General features: G+C 40.4%; 1 protein-coding gene and 1 long non-coding RNA gene across 2 annotated transcripts in view; one reads left to right on the top strand and one right to left on the bottom strand.

Annotated features, from left to right (window-relative positions):
- ANK3 (ankyrin 3) overlaps positions 1–14,508 on the bottom strand; it is a 329,784-nt gene that overhangs the window by 102,752 nt on the left and 212,524 nt on the right. The window contains exon 25 of the mRNA XM_029931727.1: positions 652–775. Coding sequence (XP_029787587.1) covers positions 652–775 — 124 coding nt within the window. The remainder of the gene's footprint in view (positions 1–651; positions 776–14,508) is intronic.
- Positions 1,679–14,508, top strand: part of LOC115285439 — a 119,166-nt gene continuing 106,336 nt past the window's right edge. The window contains exons 1-2 of the long non-coding RNA XR_003905528.1: positions 1,679–1,749; positions 6,907–6,966. This is a non-coding gene — a long non-coding RNA (uncharacterized LOC115285439). The remainder of the gene's footprint in view (positions 1,750–6,906; positions 6,967–14,508) is intronic.

Raw genomic sequence — 14,508 nt, forward strand, 5'->3', positions numbered from 1 at the left:
GTGTCAGGTAAGTTTGAGCCAAGGTTTTTCACATGCAAAAGTCTTATACTTCAGTTTTAAGGGCTGAATTTGCTACCACTTCTGTCCGTGACTTTGAGTAAGTCATTATAATGTTCCTAACATGTCCCTATTAAACAAAGTAATGAGGTGGTTTTAGAAGAGATACCCACACACTTGGTAGACAATTCTATACGTAATCTTTTTAAAAATGCTCTCTTTTAAGTGAGCATGAATTATTCTTTCAGTGATAGAGAATAGTGAACAATCAATACAACTATTTCACCCTTATTGGAAAATAAGATTTTTTTTTCACTATGGAACAAAATTTAATTTTTAAACGTGGAGACCACACTAACTCTCCCAGTTTTTATCAGTGAGTTCTTTTGCCATCATGCTTGAAGCATGACTGTAAGGTGGAGAAAAAAAGAACCAACACTCAACATGTTCAATCACGTAAAATCAAGGACTGAGAGACCACAAAAGAAAACAGCAGAGCATGTATACCAGAGTTGAGAACATTTGAAAACATTCTACCAAATTTACATCCTCATCCAAAGAGCACATTTGGGGATAATGTGAACAATGAAAATGATTTTGGTTTATGACAAATCATGGTTGTATTAACTATGAAAAAGAGCAACAATAAAATACCTGGCAGAACGGGCTCCAAGACTAAAGCCCATGTAGCCCTCTGCAGGGAGAGAGTCATCGCCCAGCTCCTTAAGGTCCTGGGGCCCCAGGTATTTGTCCGTGTCACCTGTCATGGCGTCCTCACCTGTGGATGGACAAAGCAAACCACAATCAGAATCTTCCCTTTTGAAAATGCGTTTATTGTGGGGAAAGCCGCTCCTTTGATCATCAGCAAATCACCCATTTTCTCATATGCCCCCACCCCCCTGCATAATATCTGTGACTGCTATTTAGAAGGAAAAGCATAGGTAGAGGTTAGTCCATAATGTCAAGAGTGAATTTAAGTAGTGAAAGAGCTCCTGGTATTGTTTTCTGTTTTAAAACATCTCCCCTACCTCATTTCCCTTCCTCAAGCCCCTGCTGACTGGAAGGGTGAATCTTTTATGTCAGTCAGCTTTCCATGCCTGCCCATGACAAGGACAGCTTGTCTAAATGGACGTGGATGGCAAATTAAGAGCCACCTCTCCATTACTCTTCTGGAAAATCATATGTGGGAAAGGAATAAACTTTTTCCTCCCCAAAATGGTCTTTTCACACACAGGATTTCAGTTTGGGGCTTATGGAAGAAGCTAGCAAGTTATTTCATCTGAACTATTACTGCTTAACTGAAGAACCTTGAAACACATCAATTTTGAACTGTTTCTACACCCGTCACTGTAACAGCTCATTCTAGCTGCCCCAGGTCTGGAATCCTACTTGGGAAGGAGCTCTATCTTCTGTGGAGACCAAATGTAGAAATCAGCAGTTTGAAAAGACTGACATAAATTGCTCTTTGCCCATCAATACAAAGAGTTAACTCCGCAAAACTTTTACTAGCTACATATGCACAGCATGACCTCAGGGAAAAACCACATTCCAAGAGTGACAGAGCAGGTTTTTCAAATGCCTTTTGCCCTCTGGGACATTCCCCATCCCTTTCAAAACGTAGCCAGACTGTGGAAAAGTTCCTTCCACAACAGGCAAACCTATCTCCTTTTTATGACTCTCCTTGTCTTTCTGGACACAAGCATGGCTGGCTGAGAGAGATCTCAAACGCGTGTATGTTATGCTTTCTCAAAGGTAAGTGATTCATCTGTTCCAGCTATATTTTCCAATTCCTTCATTTAGTACCATTTATAATTTCCATTCATTTAAACCCAGGAAACCACAGAGCTCAGCTTTTAAACTACCAATCAAGTCTAAAAATACACTGTCAACTACTGTTTTTGCAAATATAAAAACTAAACAGATCTGCTTTCTACTACTACCCAGTACCGAGAGATTATTTTAAGTAACTATTCACAGCTGGGCTATTTGCACATTCATTGCACATAAAACAAAAACAGCACACACCAAGTACAACTTAAAGAAAGAGCTTACTCTGCGGTAAAGCCATTTCCACCAGGCGGGGCTGATCAAATGTTTTCCTGATGTTTCCAGGAATTCCTTAGGCAGTGATTTAGAATATACCTCCGAATCAGCCCAAACAAACCGACCCTGGGGTGTATTCACGTCTTCACCACCACTGCTGGGTCCCGCTCAGCATCTTTGTCTTCTCGTAGGCAGTGGAGGACTTACACATCTTTTCCTACTCATCAGAGTGCAAGGATTTTCGATCTTTCACACCAGAAAAAATAAAAACAAAAAAAGAGCAAAACCTGGCCACACTTAATTGAGAAGACCCTTTTGATCACTCTGCAGACATCCTTTCAAAGCTCCTTCTGATTGGACCAAGAACTCCGCTGGCAAGCCTCTAGCAGGACCGAATGGTGACATAAATGCAAGCCCTTGAGTTATTTGTATGTAAATATGAGGACTGCTCCAGTGTAGACTTTCGGTAATTTGATACCAATGCCCGGTGCCTAACCGGGTAACCGAGACAGCCTTAAATCTAGGGAGAGCCGGCGAGCCGGGCGCGTCGTTTAATCAGGAGGTGACTCTTCAACAACATGAATGAAGAAACAGCCAAGCCAGGTAGAGGAAAAAATAGAAGAAAAGAAAGAAGTGGCCCAGGCGGGGAGTGGCAGGGAGCTCCGGGCAAACTTCAACTTTGTTCTCAGCTGGGAACACCAGGAGCCCTGGTTATTTATGACCCCTGTCAGGTGGAAGGAGGGGAAAAAAAGAGCTAGAGGGAGGGCCTGCCCTTGGGCTGAGGTGCCGAAACTGTGAGGCTGAGGGAAGCCTCCGTGATTCCAGAAGCTCTCTGAGAAGCGCCTTAGAATACATGAATCCCCACTACTTTTTATCAAGAGTTCGAAGAAAGGAGCAGAAGGAAAAAGCAAGTGGATGTTTGCTTTATTTTGGGCACAGGTTCTTTCAACTCTTTAACCCACTCAGAGGAACTAATTGTTCATCCCCTCTTGAGAGGGCTCTGGAGAGAGCACCCAGCAGCGAGGAAGAGGCATTTGCTGCAAATGGCAGGAAGCAGCCCAGAGGAAGCACTTATGTCACTTTGCTGTTAGTGTTTCTCTCTCTCTCTGGGACTCCTGGCCGCTCTCTGGGCCTCCCTGCCCCCCCTCCCCGCCACTCCACCCTGTCTGGGTTGGCAAGTGGAGGAAAAAACTAGCAGGACTTCTCTGTCCACCATTTGGGTATGCAAGAGAGGCAATTCCAATTCCTTTTTTCTCAGAATAACTGGAAGATGAGGCTGGAGAGTAGGTAAAGGGTTTTGAACGGTCTTGCTGAAATCAGTGGTGTATGGTACTTTTTCCTGATAGGGTCTCTATCTCATGAGTTGTTATCTAAAGATACAGAAATTTGAATATGTAGAACTGATGAAGCGGGGAACAGATTTGTTCTTCGTGGATAAAGGCCTCAATCAATGAATCAATGGCTCATATAATATTAAGACAATTAGAGATCTGGTGCTTTAATTTGATGAGACTGACTGTAATAAACACTGTAAATACGCCGTGATAGTCATTTATAATGACTGGTACATATTGAAAAACACTCCCAAGCAAAAGAATAATTTCCAATTTTGTAAAGAATGGAAGGGGAAGTCATGGTTAGAATGGATAAAAAGGCTAAACATTAATCTGTTTTCCACATCTGCACATAAAATCCAAACTGCTTAGTCAAACCTCATTCAATGACTGTGGCTCATTCAAGCTCCCTAACAAGGGCTGCAATGAACAAGTTCCTTCCTCCTGACTTCTTGGCCAGCCTTTCTCTTTCTCTGGCCACTCCTCCACACCTGTTGCCCTTCTGTCAAACAGAATTCTTTCAGTCCTTAGAATTCCTGAAACACTTTAGACTGTGAACCATCACATAGGGTGCACTCTTGAAGGGACCCTCACCCCTCTTCTTCTCCAATCTTTGACTCTAAAATTCCTCCTATCCTTTACTCACCATCTTAAGCTAATGGCTCTACCTGTGGGCTTCCCTTATCAGAGTGAACTGTCAGGAAAACATCTGTTTAATCTCTCCCTCTGGAGAGTGAGATCCCCTAGGTTAGGAGCCAAATTTTCCTGAGCCTGGCATAGTGCAAGTGCCCAATAAATATTTTTGGATTTCATCATTGCTTTTATTAAAAAGGATGGCTTAAAAAACCAGACTCTTAAATACGGAGAGCAAACTGGTGGGAGGTGAGTAGGGGGATGGGCGAGGAAAATAAAGAGGCAGGGGTTGTGCTCTTCTCCCATCTACGTGCCTTGGCAATGGCAACGTAGCACTCTTCAGGCATTTCAAGCTTTAATGTCTGGTATACAGTTAAATAGTAAAAGATGAAGTTTCTATTCTTCTTCACCCATCCTTCTTAGACTTACTTCAAAAATGGTCACTATGAAACCAAAAGAAGCCCAAAGTTGAAATGGAGTGAGAGCTGTCAATATATTTGGCCAAAGGGTACTTAAAATAGCCTTACCACATGGTGAAAACATTTCTCAAAAGGTATGGAAAGTAGAAACAAAGGCAATGATATTATTTTAAAGGAGGTTTGCATAGTTGGTGCTCTGGATTCAAATCCAGGCTTCATTGTTTACTAATTAGCTGACCTTTGGAACACTGTTTACCCTGAGTCACAGTTTCAACTGGTACAACACTGGGGTAATAACTCTGACTTCTCTGGCCAAAGACTTTTTGTGGGGAAATAAATGAAATAAAGCACAAAATAAGGACTTAATGTGCCCTGTTAGTGTTATTCTGTAACACAGCTTGGTTTAGTGCTCAAACATCTGAATGCATGAACTCATGGAGTTAGCATTTAGATTGCTAGTATTGATAGTGGTAAAGGCAAAATCCAGCCATGGCAACAAATGTCTCTGTTTTATACTATGTAACACAAGGCCTGGTTCGTAGGGACTCAATAAACATTTGTTGATTGATTCAAATAATAGAACAAACTAACTCTCCTTTCAATAAACAAAATATTCTATAATTTTATACACCAAAACTTCAAAAGGAAGTGCTGAGTGACTTGTCAATTGCCTCTAATCATTCTATAACCCAAAAACACTTATTGGTAGTAGCTTCTGACCAACAGGCCCAAATGTAGATAAGCCAACAAAGGTAATTCTATGACTAGACAGCTCTGATATAGTATCAGATATAGTTAGTTGTAATATATAAGAGCCACATATTTTCACTTACTAAGAAGCACTTGTGTGGCTTTATGTTTCCTAGAAATGTTTGGTTCAATGGCATAATAGTTGAGTTATAGATAGATTTGACTATTTTCTGGTGAAGAGGATTTGGTAGCTAGTTTTTAAAGATGCTTTCTGCCCACTCCCATCCCTGCCATGAACCATGTCTCTTATATTCTTGCCTTTGTGTAATGCCCTTAATTGAATTTGGGCTAGGTCAATTTTTGAACAATAAAGTACAGGGGAAGTAATTTTGCATGACATTTCAGTTTTAGTTCAAAGAAATCTTTCAGTTTCTTCCTGCGTCCCTTTCAAACACTAGTTTGGGGGAAGCCAATCCCAGTGTAAAAAAATTTGACTACCATGAGACACCATACTGTAAAGAAAGTCATGATGGCCATATGGAGAGGCAGCAGGGAAAGAGAGAGAGAGAGATGACCAGATATTCCATTTGTCCTAGTGGGGCTGACAGATCTATGAATGAAGATACCACATTGAACATTCTTCCATTATTACTCCCATCTCAGCTGCTATTTGACTGTAATCTCAGCAAAGATCTCAAGAATCCAGCTGAACCTAGTTAATTCACACAACCATGGGAGATGAGTAATAAATTAAAATATTGAGTTTGTAGAGGTAGGTTGTCACAGTGTAGTAAGTAGTGAAAACAGAGAGGAATGAGAAATGACAAGGTCCAAAAGTCAGCCAAAGAGGTCACATCCTGATTGCTTAATGCGTCCCTAGTGAATTAAGCGTTGGCTCCATAGTGTGCTACTCAATTAGTGCAAACCAAGTCCAGGAAGAATACACTGGTAAATGCCACTAGAGGAAGCCTCATCTATTTAGTATTGACATTGTGTCTCTTAAAATTATGAGCACTGATGTTCTCATTGTTAATCCATTTCTAATAATAAAATACCAGAGGCTAGAAATGTAATGTTTAAAGAAGAACACAAAACACCCCAACCTATTGTGATCCCACCATTCACCAAATAATAAGAGCTGTTCAGAGGATTTCACTTCAATTTTCCAGCTCTACCCTCTTTCTGGTCCTCCTATCACGACTATGTTAAGAGAAGAGGTTTCTCAGACCATAATCAACCTTTCAAAGATCATACCCTTTGACTATCAGGAAATCATGCAAAATAGAATCAAGAACAAAGGAGAGAAAGAAAGAATATATATGAAATGGTGATCAGGACTGTACTTGGTCAGATAGCTGTATCCTCCTTTCTTTCTTTCTATCATTCATCTATCTCTAGCCCTATCTCTATCTTCTCTCTCTCATCTATCTTTAGCTTTTAAGTAATCTCTATGCCCAACACAGGGCTCAAACCCACAACCCTGGGCTCAATAGTTGCTCCACTGCCTCAGCTAGCCAGGCACCCCAGTCCTCATTCATTTTAGATTCCAAGTCAAAGGTTCAGTGTCAGCAGGTGGCGGAATATACCAACCCCAATTCCTTGCAATTTTTCATTGTGCCCACTAATATCCTTTTTATGCTGAATAGAGGAAATAGTTCTTGGCCTGATATTTAAAAGTGTTTCATATGCCCTAGGAGTTATTTTCTTCTTTCTTTTTTTGCATGTAATTTTTTTTCTAATATTTTCCATGTTAAGATCATCACCAAGGAATACTTTTGTTGCTTTTATAGGGGTTGAAAGTTGTTTTCCCATCTGTCTGGAGACAAGAATCATAAAGAAATTTCCTTAAGGTAAGCGTACCAAATTATATTATCTGAAACTTTGCTCAGAAGTGCTTCATTCCTTTGCTATGAAATGCAGAATTTTCTTCTCAAGGTATATGTTTTGTAACCTTATAGAGTTGCAAGTAATAATACATAACACTTTCAAATGAATTAATAGGAGAACACCTTCCAATTACACAGTATTATAAAAAAGCTAGATTAGAAAGAATACAGAGGAAGATAGTACCTATACTCGAGTGATTTATTAGGAGTTGGTTTCTTAAGAGAACTCAGCAAATGGTCTTATTGGTAAATAGTTAGTGATTGAAACTTAGGCTTATATTTAGTGCACTTATTCTGAAAAAGGTGATTTTTGATCATCACATAGCAAAGAGAAGAAATGAAAACTTTTGGGAAAATAAATCCTTTAAGCATTTCTAGTCTACGTTATAGAACAATAGAGTGAGATCACACCATTATAGTCAATACTTTATCTACTGAGCATTTACTATGTTCCAGGCACTTTGTGAGTATGATCTCAAGCATTTCTCAAATCTACCTTATAAAATAGAATCATTGTCTCTGTTTCAATATAAAGAAAACCCAGTTCACAATGGTGGAGTACATAACCCAAGGTCACTTAGAATATGAGGAAAACTGGATTCAAAATCAGTTGGTCTGACTACAGAGCCCCACTTCTAACTACTGTAATATACTATGTTATTGAACAAATACCACAAGAAATAGGTAACCAGAAGTAAGCTCCATGAGGGCAGAGGTTTGTCTGTTTTGGTCCATAGCCAGTGCCCAGAACAATGCCTGGCACATAGTTGGTGCTCAATAAATGTGTGCAATGAAAATTTAGTGATTGCCTTTGAGATAGCAACTATATTACTAGAGTGAGAAGGAGGGAGACTTACTTTTCACTGTAAACTCTTGTACCTTGGGAATTTTATACCATGTACATCTATCACCTATTCAAAAAATGAATAAAATTAACAAAATAAAATACAGGGACTGCAGATAAATCAGATAGGCTGTGTTCCATATACCAGAACTGGGTATTTGGACACACACAGGTCTGCCAGGTAGATATTAAGATGTGTATGTGCACCCGCAAACATTTGGAAAATGTGGAAGAAATTTGTTACTATATTCAACTTACTATTTAAGAGATGGACCATAAAAAATAAAATAACAAGGCAAGAAAGAGGAGATGCACATTATTAATCTGTGCTTCTAGTATTCCCCTTGCTCTAAAGTGGTGGTTCTCAACCTGTAGGATGCATGATAATCACCTGAAAATTTACAATTCCACAAGTTTCCAAGTGAATCTCATGCTTCTGTCCAAAAATCACACTGTGATAACCATTGCCTTAAAGGATGCTTATAAATAAATGACAATTATCTAATGGCAGTATTGATTCTACAAAATTAAGTGTCTATTTTGCGGTGGGAATTACTAGAGTAATTGACAGCTTCAGCAACTGAATCCAATGAATTGAGTGCAGTGTTTCTAAATTGCCATGTGTATGTTTGTATCATCTGAGAACCCTGTTGAGCTGTAGCTGCTGATTCCACAGACCCTGAGATCCTGCATATGTAACAAGCTCCCAGGTGACCACAAACCATACTTTGGGCAGCAAGACAGTAGAGTCCTGGACTAGGATCTGCTATGAGTAAAGCCAACTACCACCTCTGAGGCATTTTGTCTCCAATAAAGATGTTAAGACCAGGACACGAGAATAGTAGAAATACTAAACTCCTCCTGCAGGTTATGATTTACCCAGTGGTTTGGATGCTGAGGTGCTGTGTGAACTGAGCACTTCATATGCACTTAGATGCACATCTTTTACTCCTCAACCCCATGAAGCAGATATACTTCCCTTTTCTAGATGAAGACATAGATATGAGAGGTTCCATTATTTTTCAAAGCTCATGTGTCTGGTAAGTAGTAGAGTCTGGATTGGAACCCACATAGTCAGGTGGCAGAGCCCAAGCCCTTCACCACCACACCAGTGTCAATTTGCAAGAGAAATGACAAAAGTATCCAAGAGTTCACATTGGACTGAGGCGATGCGGCAGATGTTGACTGGAGGTGTGTGAGTAGAGACAGGAGGAGGGGAGCGGAAGTGGGAAGTCAGCCATCCCAGCCAGTGGCTGTGGCATGATGCGGAAAGAATGGGAATGTTCTGAAAACAGCAAGCTGCCCGTTTTACCAAAGTGATAGTCAACTGAGTTGTAGGAAGTGAGGGTCATGTTGGGCCATGATTTTAGGGTCTCTGAAGTTGGATATAGAGGAGTTTTGTGATCCAAGTGACAAGCAATGTATGTCCATCAGTGGGTGAAAATGCAATCACTTTATTTGACCCATACACACACACACACACACACACACACACACACACACACACACAATGAAGACCCAGATCCTCAAAGCTCTTCCTTTTCCTCTCATGTTCTCCCACCCTAATTCTTTTTTTTAATGAATTTACTTATTTACTTATTTTAAATGAATTTACTTATTTAAATGAATTTTATTTATTTACTTTGGGAGAGAGAGAATGATTCTAGAAAGAATAAGAGTGGGGGGAGGGGCAGAGAGAGAGAGATTGAAAGAGGATCTCAATCTCTGTGCTCTCAGCACAGAGCTTGATACAGGGCTGGATCTCACTAACCTCGAGATCATAACCTGAGCCGAAATCAAGAGTTGAGATGGTTAGCCAACAATACCACCAGGCATCCCTCTCCCACCCTAGTTCTAATCCTATAGCAGGAAGCAGAATTCACTGAGAGTTGTCTCTGTTTGATTTAAAAAAAAAAAAAAGATAAGCAAGCAGGGGCTGTTTATCGAGCACCTACTATATGCTGGTCACTGTTCTAAATGCTTAATATGTTATTTCTTTTCATCTTCTCAGCAACTCCATGTGGTATAATTAACCATTTAGAGATGAGACAAATAAGACTCAGCATATTTTATTTTTTGAAGGTTCAAATAAGGGACATAAAATACAGATAATTTTAAAGAGAAAACAGTTTCCATAAATGCAAAGCATTAATCAAAAGATGTCTATCTCCCCTCATGTTTAGACAAAAAATTTTCAGCATGGAGAATCCAAATGGCTATTATTTTGCTCACAAGTCTTTTCCCTCCTTCCCTTGATATTTTTAGTCTCAGAAAAGCAAGGGAGTGGAAAATGCACGGAAGAGGAGTGTGGTAATAGTAGAAGCCCGAGGCACTCAGTCTTGTTCTCAGTGTCTGAGTCTACCCCAGAGTTACACAGTAAACAATGGGAAGTTACTCAGATGCCAGATCTGCATGTATTTCACCTTTTGTTTTGTAGTCTGGGGCAAGAGCTCGGATTAAGCAAGGTTTCCTGTGAATATCTGACAGACTGATAAGATGGGGAGGTGATGTACAGCTCATGGAATTGCTCCGTGTGGTTGAAGAGGTCATGTGTGTGGCACAGGCTCTTCGAGGTGATGGAGGGTCAGGGAGAGGCTGCAGCCCCAGGCCAGGGAAGAATGGAGCTACCTCCCTCAGCCTGGAAGGAGCAGATGCTGGGCCTTCCCTTGAGCCTTTGTTTTCCAGCTCCTCCTGGCAGTGGTGCTAGGTTCTTTCAAAACAGTTTACCAGCCACATTCTGGGGAATGTATATAATGTTTTCTTGCTTTCCTTCTGGAAATATGTGAGAACAATGGGTAAGTTGAGAAAATAGTAAGATGAGTGACGGGTGAAATGGGTGGTCTTAAGAAGGCTAAGGAAGTGTGTGTCATTAAGGGATTCATGTACTTCTTGTCGGGAGCCATGTGCCACCCTGCCTCCTCGCTCCCGAGCTGTAGGTGCTCATAAGAGCCAGCCTTCCTAGGTGGCCAAAGAGGAATCAGGCTTGACTGGCAAAGTTTGCACATCTCTTAATCGACAAGAACAAGTTGCTGTTATTCCACAGAACAAATGCCTCTTTCTGCTCAGGCTAGTTTTGTTTGTTTGTTTGTTTTTGTTGTTGTTAAGGGTAAACAACGTCCATTTGATTCTTTACTCTCAAACGTTATTCTATTCTTTGTGGCTAGATGTGCTTCCTTAATCCAAGCTAGATATAGTTTCTAAATAAGCATGCGTGACTCAGTCGTGGAACTCTTCCAGACGTAGCAATGAAAACTGTCCCCTGGGATCTTGGTTGGGTTAATAAACACACTCATCCCAGAAAGGAGAACGATCTCAGTGGCCTCCTGTGAAGAGGCAGAAAAAGACAGTGTTGGGACGGACACTATAACTTTTTCATATTCTCATAATTCTGACCAATACACCTTAACTGTCATCCAGAAACTGCCCTCTGTCATCCCAGTACGAGGACACTGACTTGGTCACATAAACTGCTGAGCCTAGAGACAGAATGCAAGTAGAAAGAAGTACAAGGTTACCTACCCTGTTCTCTTTATCTAAAATCTATGCCCCTTGTAAAGAAGACTAGACAATGAATAAATCACTAGCCACAAACTAGCCCAGTGAAATCAGGCACTAAAATGTTGGTTCTTAAACAGAAATTAGGTAGCTTAATTCTAGGTGGTAATGTCCATCATGCCAATTTTTTTCTTTCCTCTATTTATTCTTTATTGGCTATTTGTCTAGCTTCAACCGCAAATCCAGACCTCAGGAGTGGCAGCTGTTCCTGACTTAGGTGTGCAAGAACAGTGTGTGCACAACAGAAATATGTTCACGGTCCCTAGGAATGAAGGAGTATCAGGAGCTCACACACTTTGTGAGCAAGCACTTGGCCTCTTCCTCATGTTATATATATTTCCTCCCTCTACCTAAAAGATGTGTGCTTAAAAGCTAAAGACAAGTGGGATCTGCTGTCAGTTATCCTTATTTTGGTTCTGGCCCAGGTGGTCACAGCATCCCCTCCCGCATGTAGCGCCGTGCCTGCTTCTCCACAGCCTCCTGTTCCCAGCTCTCTGTGCTACCCTGCCCTGCCTTCCCTGTCCATTCCCAGTGCTGAGGCTCTGCTTTCTTCTCTCTGCAGCAAGGTTCCCAGTGTGGAGGGGAAGGGTTACGGGGTGGTCAGATTAGGACCCACTCCCACAAGAAGCAGGTCAGACTTTCCAGGTAGATGGGCATGGACTAAATAATTGGAGTGTGGGGGGAGGAAGCATATTCAAAATTACAACTTGCTTTATCCAAATGAAAAAAATACCTATTGTCCTTAGTCAATAAGCATGTTTAATTCCCAGCCATCAATCCCTGTGCTTGTTCACTCCACAGGCCACTCCAGCTACTCATCCTGTCACAACTTCTTAGGAGAAAAAGTGTACACACTCCATTAGAACTACTCTATTCTGTGTCTAGATCCACAGTGTCATGGACGCGGCGGCTGCCTGATATCCCCAGGGATCCCCAGATTGCCTGGGCTCGGCCGGCTGGACCCTGTCAGGGAATCTCCCAGCCTTTTCTGGTTTACTTCCTCATGGCTTCCCCTCCACATCCCTTGGAATTCCTTTTTCTCTGTACATGATAATGTGCCTGGAGTTTTCTAGAACTGCTTCTCATCCTCCATATGCCATTTCCTGGGGTCCTAGTTCAGGACGGTGCTCAGTCCCCCATCTCCCACCCCATGCTGAGTTCTGTCAAGTCCTCTGTTTTCTCTCTCTCTCTCTCTAAGTTTTATTTATTTAAGTAATCTCTTTACCCCACGTGGGCCTTAAACTCATTATCCAAGATCAAGAGTCACATGCCCTTCCAACTGTGCCAGCCAGGCACCCCATCTCTGACACTTTCTGCACTTAGAACATCTCTTTCCACCTGCCCCCAAATTTCTACTTGTCCACCTTCTATCTATTCCTTGAAATGCTTTCTTCCTGAGGTCTTTAGTAATATCTCATTCCTTTGAATTTCCTTGTCACTTTTATCTATTCTTTTCTATCACATCTAATTTGAGTAGGAAGTCGAAATAAAAAAACTAAATTCAAATTCCAGTTTCCTTGACGATGTGAACCTGAATGAATTTCTTAAACCCTTTGAGCCTCTAATTTATGTTAATTCCTTAACATAAATTAGAACTAATAACACTTAAAGTTAGGGCTTTAGATTAAGAGCAAATGTAAATCAGGAATAATAATAATACCAATAATTTTTCAAAGTAGTTGAGAAAATTAAGCAAGATAAGATACCTTGTAACTAACATTCACTGAGACCCTTTTATACATTATCTCATTTAAAATTTGCAATAATCCAACAGTTGTGGGACTGTTATCTAAATTACCAGGCAACATGGATGTCAGAGTAGAGGTTAAAGACAGGGATTTGAGTTTAATTCCTTGAACTGATTTGTGTAATCTTGATCAAGGTCATTAACCTTGCTGGAACTGATTTTCCACATCTATGAAATGGGAATACCAATGGCTCTAACTCTGAGGTTACTGTGAAGGTTAAATGACATAATGCATTAAATGTATATAGATTCATGCCTGCCACATAGAAAGGGCTCAATAAATGGTAAGTACCTGTTTTTTTTTTTTTTTAAGGCTTTTTATTTTGAAGTAATCTCAACATCCAGTGTGGGGCTCAAACTCACAATCCTGAGATCAAGAGTCACATACTCCACTGACTGAGCCAGACAGTGCCTTGAGATGAGTTTTAGGATGAAGTTAAAATGTCATTGAGAGGACAGTGGAAAATAGGTTTCTGGGGCCATATCACCACAAACTTACTGACCGTGGAAGGATGCAAGTTCTATTTCAAGTGCAATATAAAGCCTTGGGAAGTAAAAAACCCCCCAATGTATAGTATTTATATTATACATTATTTAGAGGGGCTGGCTTTTACCATCAAATACAGAAACCAGACAGGTAAGTACATAAAATGTAAATGTACATTTTCATGAATTGTTACAAAATAGCATCCAGGTCAAGAACTAGAACATATCCTATCCTAATCACAGTCTTTTCCTCCTTTTCTCATAGTAATCACTTTATAACATTCTTTCCCTTGTCTTTTTTTTTCATGGACTCACCAATTTTATAATCCTAGTTTACTATTCCCTGGCTTTGATTAATTCTGTTGTCTCTGCATAATGTACAACCCAGCAACTATAGTCGTAGGTCTATACCCTACAGAAATACATGCATACATGTACCTGGGGACAGATAAAAGCAGCCTTGTAGCAACTTTGGTTTCAACAACCCCAAACTGGAAACAACCCACATTTCCATTTCCAAGTGGAATGGATAACTTATCTATGGTACAGACATACAGTGGAATATTATATAGAAATACAAACAAGTAAACTATTGTTATATGCAACTGCATGAATGAATTTTAAAAATGTAACTATAGCTTTGGAATGTATTTTTATTTTTAATGTTTATTTATTTAAAAAAATTTTTTAATGTTATATTTATTTTAGAGAAAGAGATATACAGCATGAGCAGGGGAAGGACAGAGAGAGAGAGAGGGAGACACAGAATCCGAAGACAGGCCCCAGGCTAGCTGTCAGCACAGAACTTTACACAGGGCTTGAACCCATGAATCGTGAGATCATGACCTGAGCCAATGTCAGACGCTTAACTGAC

Source organism: Suricata suricatta, chromosome 2 (assembly GCF_006229205.1).
Source record: "Suricata suricatta isolate VVHF042 chromosome 2, meerkat_22Aug2017_6uvM2_HiC, whole genome shotgun sequence".
Taxonomy (NCBI): Eukaryota; Metazoa; Chordata; class Mammalia; order Carnivora; family Herpestidae; genus Suricata; species Suricata suricatta.